Consider the following 8,484-nt stretch of genomic DNA (forward strand, 5'->3'; position numbering starts at 1 on the left):
TTGAAAAATGTATGCACTTACTACGCTCTGTAAGTCACTCTGGATAAGACTACTTCAAATATAAGAGTTGGCTACAGCAGATGAGACCAAGCTAGTTCCACTGGCTTCCATTTGAAAACTGACCGAGTTATTTCCAGACACGGACTAAAAGGAATGTTCAATGGAGATTATCCACTGAGAGAGTTTCTTAATAGAAGACTAGGTTAAATCGATGTCTGGGAAACCGGCCCTCTGACTACATAAACCGATCTGCAGCCCTGAAAATATGAACTTATGTAATAAAGTGAGAAGATTTTTTAAAAAATGAAACAAAGCATAAGTCTGATAAGATTCTTATTATTCCAATAAAAAATACATTCATACAGAAATATAACAATTTTGCAAAACAATTTCAAATAAAATGTCATAAAGCAAAAAAACAAACAATCTTACAAAAATGATTTTTTTTCCTTTTTTTTTTCTTTGACAAAGATTCTGTAAAGAACAAGGGGCGCTGTGTGTGGAAGAGGAAGAGAGAATCAGAGTGCATCCCAAGTGACATGCTATTCCCTATATAATGCATTAATTTTGAACAAAGCCCTATGGTCCCTGGTCTGAAGTAGTACTCTAATAGGGAATAGAGTGCCATTTGGGATGCAGACAGCAATGGGAAACTGTAGGTTAAGATGCAAGCAAACATGAGGCTTAATTAAGGCTCGATTATCACCTGAAAGATATTGGCTGCTGTTCTGTTACAAAGACAGAAAGTCATTGTTCCAATTCTTTGCCACAAAAGCCTTGCTGTTGCTGGCGGTGTAATTTTATTATAGCAGGCCGTTTCAAGTTGTACTCATCCTCCCTCTTACAATAATCTGATCTAAAATCCATGTTGTGGCCCTGCTACACTGATCTTGCTGCAATGTCAAATTCCTTTCCACCCACAAAGCATGTCCCTGATACTGAATAAAATAAGTCTATGTACTTTGTTATATTTCAATGTTAATCTCACCAATCCTTGACTTTTTTTAAATGACAAATATAACACATTAAGCTATCCTTTAACATTATTTTGGTCCCTTACCCTGCAAAAATGTCCTGAAGTCTTCAAATTATTTCAAGTGTGTACATAAACAATGAATCAGCTTCAAATGGGGAGGGGGGATAGATCTTTTTTTCTCCTCTCTCTTCAGAATCCTGTTCACGTTGGTTTTGATAATAATGTAGCTGCCTGGACCAAAACAACGAATGCGGCTGCCCAGACGGGTCAATAGCAAACTCCCAGAGTCAGCAGTCCGTAATAAATTCTATGCCAGCAAAGCCTTTAGCAATTTATTACAGAGATGCAGTACAAGGCAAGGGCTGTCCAACTGGAGCTTGTTAATTACAATAAATCTTTAGGGTTTTTCCTCAGCTTTGGTTGCAGGGGGGGATATTGCCCCTACAGTGAGTCTGGGCCCCCCGAGTTCTCTACAAACCCAATGTTAGGGCATTGTTGAGAGCAGCTGCATCACCATCACATTCCCTTCAAGTCAGCCTTGTCTTTATGCAAACCACAAGTTCATGTCCTAGACTGGATCTGAAATGGCACCCTGTTCCCTTTATGACGCACTACTTTTGACCAGGGCCCTATGGACCCAAAGTAGTGACCTAAAGAGGGAATAGGGTACCTGCCCAGATCTAGTACAATCGTCTCATCAGGTTTTTTTTTGTACCTTTGAGCAACTTTGTCACTTGATACCAAATGTGTATAACTACGTAGATACAGTACATACTACAATGGTAGTAAATTGGGTTAATAATATACCGTTGTAAGTGCTCTCTAAATGATGACTTTAAGTTATTTTACACAAGTCTTGGTTTGAATCGACTGAATGTACTATATAGCCTAAAAAGGGAGGATCTTTACTGTACATGCTCTAAACACAAAACACTATTCACAATCTACATAGGGCTAATAGACCTAGCAGTCTCTGAAAACAAGGAAAGGTGCAAGTAAGTTCATGTGAAATTGAGCCTTAATAAAGCTTTTCAATCACCCATACAACAATGTGACCCCCCCGGCCCCTCTCCAGGGAGTAGTCATCCATCCCACAAGGATAGGTCACTTGCATAAGGCACCATTAAGGTCGTCAACAGTGCATTACCAGGTAGAAAAGAAGATAGAATATACAAAATCAAATCCGATAGTCCTCAAGGCATCGATGAGTGAAAGAAAAAAAAAATAGCTTAATGAATGAATGATTCAGTTGCTAAGTAAGCAGTAGTGGTTTCTCAAACCAAAAAGAGAGAAAGAAGTACTGAAGTAATAATAATAAAAAAAAATCAAGGCTTTATGTACAATATTGTAACATTTAACCGTTTGTATTTAGCTGCGCTTTTATTGGAATCTATTTGCAGTCCTGATTACAGAATAACAGGAAGAGAGAACAAACCCTAGAACCATGCAACACCTGTCTATGATACTGAAGTTATAGTATAGTTGTGTTATACCTCTAAGCACACAGCTTATACAATGGACTAAAAATTTGCTTTGTAACTTGTAAAAAAAACAAGCTACGTAACACATTGCACATTTAGTAGCTGCACCAAACACCAAAAAAAGCTCCTCTCGCTCAGGACTCACATTGTGGAGTTTCTCCCCTGGCCTGGGTTGCTGAATGGGGGGGGGGGAAACAAAACACATCACCCCCCCCCATACCACTCAACACCACAACCCCTCAAGGCTTCTGGCAAGAAACCCCAATCTTCACTCAGTCTCACTGCTGCTTGACAGTCAGGCAGGCAGTCACGTTCTCACACACCCGTACTCACAACTACAAGAAAAGAAAACCTGCTCCCTGACACCATTCAGTCCACAGCAACACTGGTACCAGACCGCCTTTGCTTCCCCCTCTTTGCACACAGGCCAGTCAACCAAGTCAGACATTCGCAGTGCACACATGCTTACCTCAGACAACCGTTTTTGTAAAGCAGTACCAGTGTATCAGTTGTCCAGGAGACAGTTGCTTCACCTCAAAAACATCATGCACCAACCACACATTCAACTCATTCATTCGTTAATAATTTTTTTGTCTTTGTTTTAGTTTAGTTTTTTTTGTCTTTTTCTTTCAAGTCCCTCAATTCAATTGGCTGCTTCCTTCTGTCTGTACATGATTTTGTCCTCTGTTGTTGTGGTTTTTGGACAGGCAACCTTTTGAGCGCCTTCCTTCTCCAAGGGGTCCATCCATCCCGGAGGCACTGGGTATGGTGCAAAATGGCATACTTTGGCTAGAACACGCTCCCCTAGCTCGCTCCTCTCAAGGGCAGTTCAACCATGAGGCTGGTTAGGAGACGACATTTCCTTTCGCTGCGTTTGTTAGTTTCACTAAACGGCTAACATCGCTCCGCTCCGACCTGCTCAGAGGTGTCTTTTCATGTGGAGGGCAAGGTGATCGGACCTGGAGAAACACCTTGAGAGAAAGAGAGAGAAGGAAAGTATGAACAGGAGGGTACCTAAAAAGTAGTAGTAGTAGCAGCACTACTACAAAAACCAACAAGTGTGTCAAGGATACAAGTACAGATTCCAATTGAACATAAAAACAGCCTGACAATATAATTAAATATTTTAAGAATGTCATTATGCATGACTAACCATTATGCACTTGTTAACAATGCAATGCTATTCACATCACTGAATGAACAGACATCGTTACAACTCTAGTAAAACAATCATTATTTTCTAACACTTGATTAAATGGTATCAAGAGGGATTGGGTAAACACTCAGGTGCAGGTGGTCTCTATTGTAGATAGAGTGATGGAGCTTACCGGTCACAGTGACTGCATTTAAATGGCTTGGCCCCAGTGTGCTTCCTGAAGTGTCTGGTTAGCTCATCACTCCGTGCAAATCGCCACTCGCAGCCCTCCCATGAACACCTGTATGGTTTCTCACCTATGAAATAAACAAAAGAAAAACATTAAATAATTGCGAAATGCATATATTGCACAATACATTTTTAACCTCCAGTCAATGTGAGAAAAAAAATGCTGTGTGCTAAGCTAAAGTTTTTTTAAATTGTGAGCTTTCTTCTGGTCAGTGACCTTTGGTAGTAAAGAGAAAGGAAATGACCAGATGAGATGATGCAGCGGTAGTCACTTGACAGCTATACAACTTTACTCAATGACACTTGGTCTAGATTCAAATGAACTGGTTACACTTTGCTATAACACAACGCAAAACATGTTTTGGAACGCAGAAAGTCCTTTATACATCGGACGTAATAGCGGTCTTCAAGGGTCAGAGCCCATGGAGAAAACCACACACGTGCAATGTCATGCTGCTAATAAAAAAAACAAGGGACGGTCAAACGACCATACAGGCCCCCACTCAACAGCCTCCCTTTACCCATGGTGAAACAATCTGTTTTGAAGAGCCATGGATAATGTTTGCATCCCAAATGACACCCTAGTCCCTATACAGTGCACTACTAGCCGTACTATGGCTCTGGTCAAAGTAGTGCACTATAAAGGGAATGGGGTACCATTTGGGACACAACCCAAGTCCCTTGTATTCCCATGTGCACTGGGACTGCATCCCTCAGTATGAATGCCTCCCCTCCCCCACAGCATTCAGACACATTCCAGATAGATTAGGTCACAGTTTAGGTATCCAGTCATGTACGGCTAATAGTCTGAGAGTGAGTGCACTGTGTGGGACTCTCTGTAGCTGCATGAGGACACACAATGAACTAGTTTTGGCTCTTTAAATTACATTACACAACTAGCTAACCAGACAGGCAATACCATTTGGTTAAATAAAGAATGGCAGTCAAATAAGACATTGCTTTTGTGTAACAGTGAGGAAATAAGGAAACTTAGTACTATCACTGTCACTTCCGCCAACAGGGTTTGTATTTTGCCCCAAGATTATGCAATGCAGAGGCCTGGGGTGTGATAGCATAGGGAAATGACTGCTTTCTCACCTGTATGAGTGCGTTGGTGTGCTTTTAAGTGGGAACTCTTTGTGTAAACCTTGCGGCATCCGTTGAAGTGACACCTGTGCACCCGTCTCCTCCCATCCGGTGACGCGTCTCCACCAACCAGCCCAGTCTTTGCCGAGTTCTTTCCGATGCCGCCTGTCCGGACTTTTACCGGCAAGGTCAATTCTGTGTTTACGCTTCCCCAGCCTTGTGAGATGCTGGGTTCCGAGCTGACCTCTGGGGAGGATGGGGGAGTGCTAATGATAGAAGGGCTAAAAGGTCCAGAACCGGCCAGAACCGACCCCAGAGGGTTCAAGGTAAAGCTGTGTGTCGGCGAGAGCTCCACGGAACTGTCTGAAGCTTCACTGCTGGCGTCAGAGTTTACACTGTTGGTTTCCAAGATCTGGCCATCCTGATTGTCCTCTTCTTTGCCCAGAGGGATCTTTGGGTCAGAGTCGATCGCTTTATCACCGCAGGCCAAGATCAGCTTGCTCCAGAGGTCCTGCTCCTGCGGCTCCAACTTGATGTCAGATGTCACCGAGACATAAGGCTCGCTCTGTAGATACCGCTCCAACTCCAAGCAAGTCTGGTTCAGGAACAACCAAAACAGATGTTTAGAATATATAGAAGAGATCACAGGTGTACTGCATTTCAGGGAGCTACCAGACCACCAACACATAAATCAGTATCAACCTCATTGATGTTTTATGACAAGAGACTTGTACAACTTGTTTCCCTTGGCTCACAAGGCAGACCAGCTAAGGTTAGTCTGAGTAAACTACAGCTTCACACTAGTAGGAAAACACATGTTCAAACAAGAAATGGGCTCTTGACTATCACATGGTTGTGACCAAATTTAAGCTAGCTAGGCTACATGTTTACATACTCAAGTTGAGCAGTCATAAACTGCATATCCTAAGCGGTGTGTATGTGTGGAGGAACAGGGACTATATCCATTGTCAGTTCTGTGGTACAATGAATGACTCAGAGCACATTTGGTGTCCTTTTAAGGAAGCCACTGAACTTCCTGCTTCCCCAAGACTCATTCAGTTGCCACAGACTGACTGATTGCATGTAATCACATCCTTCCTACCCCCCAGAACTCAGTTTCTCAATGTTATAATACATTAATTCAGTTTTGATACTACATCTTGAGGATTCATAAAAAATAAAAATAAAGAGTAATCTGTTTGGAGGGATGGCAGCATGTTGGTTTGACAAGAACAGTTGGAGAAAAAAGATTCTGCCCCAGGCAAAGCACATAATGCCCCTTCCACAATTTAAACCAAATATTTCCAGTTGTAATACTATCTTCTCATGCGCACACACGAATTCGCACGGAATTGGTCACTGCTGACATTTGATAGTGTGGATATGAGCATACTGAAACCCACTGAACGACATGCAAATTAATGCGATGTGTTTCAGAGGAATATACACCGTATGGTTAGTTCAAACTATGGTTTTGATAAGTAAAATAACATTTCCAGTTCTCTTTGGTAAAAATAAATTACATTTTTATATTTAACACTACCCGTCTCGACAGTATTTCTCTGTGGCTGTGTTGAAAGAGTTAAATCTCTCTTATGGCAGCGAGGAAGTTGGCTCCGTGCCCAACTCGCAAATGCCTGAAGGAAACTACTTGGATCGATTTCAATCACGTATGAACTGCAAATATCTTCAGAAAAATGACTACAAACGAGGCAGTCCCGTCATGATTAATACGAGGGGTCAGTTATGTTACACTTTATTGGTGTAAATTGCATCCACTTTCAAAATGTAATTGTTGAATTGGCTTCATTCCGGTTAGACTACTTCAACAGATCCGCTTACGAACGAGTTCCGCTCCGCAGCATTTTGAACGACAACAACTCCGTTACTCGAACCAAATCATTGCTTTCAAATTCACTTCCGATATGACGGCTACTTACAGTAGCATCGCTCAGAAACAAGCCTATAACATCGCTCAGAAATAACACAACACTACTGGAAATTATATTGGTCGCGTCTCATTCATTTCAAGTGAGACTCCCGAGCTGTCAAACGCTGGCTCCCTGAACTAGACTTGTGCCGTGCTTTGACGGGCAACAATGCTCTACTTCGAATAAGCCATCTGTATAAAACAAGATAAGAACATAGCTTGTGCATCTGTGGGTAACCGGTTAAATAACACGTTTAGTCCTCCATTCGGAGGTGTCCCTAGAAATACGAACAACGCTTGGTTCTTTTTCGCACTCTAGCACACGCGCCGAATTTGACACATCCAGCTAGCTACGGAATTCTGCATGTTTGTAGCTTACTGACGCTTCTGCAATGTTACAATTCATGATCATCTAGTACAAAACAAAGCTGACACATTGATCATCTACATTGTGTTTAAAAATGAAAACAAATGTATGCATGAGGAACTGTTTGACAAAGTGCTGTCGAATACCGTAACAACGTGTATTAGGATATAAATGTATCAATTAATATTCGTTAGCACGTACTTGAACACTTGTAGCCTATCGTCATGCCAGGATAACAGCCAGTATGATTGGTCACGTTATCTTTATTTCAGTTTAATGAAACAGTTCAAATGAACGGATAAAAATGTTACCTGCTGCCAGTAATCCTCCAATGATGGTAAAGCTGAAAAGTAGCCCGTGTCATGTACAATCTGAAGTTCCTGAAAGATGCTGCACATGGGTAGAACATCCATTTCAAATCCCAAATGTTGGCTAAAGAGCTGCACTGAAATATTTTTCTTTAGAATCAATATAATAGTCAAAATATTGGTCAATCTCGAACAGGCAAGTAAGATCCTTGTTTAAATTTCACATGCAACCCTATCTGTAGCTAATGCAAATAGCACGCACTGCAAACAAGCGTTGTTTTGCTTCCCCGTTGGCAGACCACTGCTTACTGGTGATGAAGTTACTCTATTTGCAAACACTGAACTAAATGCGAAGCCCGTACCATGTAAACTTCCTTATTCAAACCTCGCAACCTACCTACCACCTCGTGACAGCATTACGCTTTTGGAACGTTAACCAATGAACTCGAATCAGCTTGCCCGCGCGCATATGATATCACAACCAACCAATCATAATCGTCTCCTGACATAATTTGGTCCTGTCTCTTTTTTTATTGGTGAATTTGACTCGTAGTTCCTTCACATTCATTGGACAGCTATTTTTAGAAAAGTATATATATGTGTGATGTACTCTATTCAACTGTCAGCGAGTTGCCTCTCTCTGCATATTTCGCCACAGAGAGCGCATCTGAGAAGCAACAATTTTTCCTCTTTGTAAACAGTTTCACGGTGTAGTTGTTTGACAGAGTTTCAACATACAGTACAAGACAAATACTTTTGAAACAGTATGCGAGAATGACTGGAATTTCGTTTGAATCTTTTGACATACGCTTTTTTTGTTGACTATATTATTGAAACAAACTCTTATTTTTGAAGTTGTTCGGAGTTTCACACACTGGCATTTCTTACTAACATACCACCGTTTCCAGTCGCACGATAGTAGGCTACAGCTAAATTCCACAAGGGGAGCCAA

General features: G+C 41.5%; 1 protein-coding gene across 2 annotated transcripts; it reads right to left on the reverse strand.

Annotated features, from left to right (window-relative positions):
- Positions 1-320: 320 nt before the first annotated feature.
- On the reverse strand, positions 321-7,964 carry klf6a (Kruppel-like factor 6a). 2 transcript variants are annotated; one of them, XM_042299080.1, is made up of 5 exons: positions 7,930-7,964; positions 7,536-7,614; positions 4,940-5,522; positions 3,786-3,909; positions 321-3,428 (listed from the first exon to the last, which is right to left on the reverse strand). In XM_042299080.1, exons 1-5 carry the CDS (start codon positions 7,947-7,949, stop codon positions 3,377-3,379), a joined length of 858 nt encoding a protein of 285 aa, XP_042155014.1. In that variant the 5' UTR covers positions 7,950-7,964; the 3' UTR covers positions 321-3,376. The 2 variants fall into 2 exon arrangements, with proteins under 2 accessions (XP_042155014.1, XP_042155013.1); XM_042299079.1 differs by lacking the exon at positions 7,930-7,964 and having other exon boundaries at positions 7,536-7,923.
- Positions 7,965-8,484: the final 520 nt, after the last annotated feature.

The sequence above is a fragment of the Oncorhynchus tshawytscha genome, linkage group LG16 (genome assembly GCF_018296145.1).
Source record: "Oncorhynchus tshawytscha isolate Ot180627B linkage group LG16, Otsh_v2.0, whole genome shotgun sequence".
NCBI lineage: Eukaryota > Metazoa > Chordata > Actinopteri > Salmoniformes > Salmonidae > Oncorhynchus > Oncorhynchus tshawytscha.

Bases quoted from the DNA above. Each gene is read 5' to 3' on its own strand.
- klf6a (XM_042299079.1), bottom strand. From the start codon at position 7,637: ATGGATGTTCTACCCATGTGCAGCATCTTTCAGGAACTTCAGATTGTA. The intron at 5,523-7,535 runs GTAACATTTTTA...TTCCTGAACCAG, and splicing joins TGGAGGATTACTGGCAGCAG to ACTTGCTTGGAGTTGGAGCG. The intron at 3,910-4,939 runs GTGAGAAAGCAG...TTTATTTCATAG, and splicing joins ACACCAACGCACTCATACAG to GTGAGAAACCATACAGGTGT.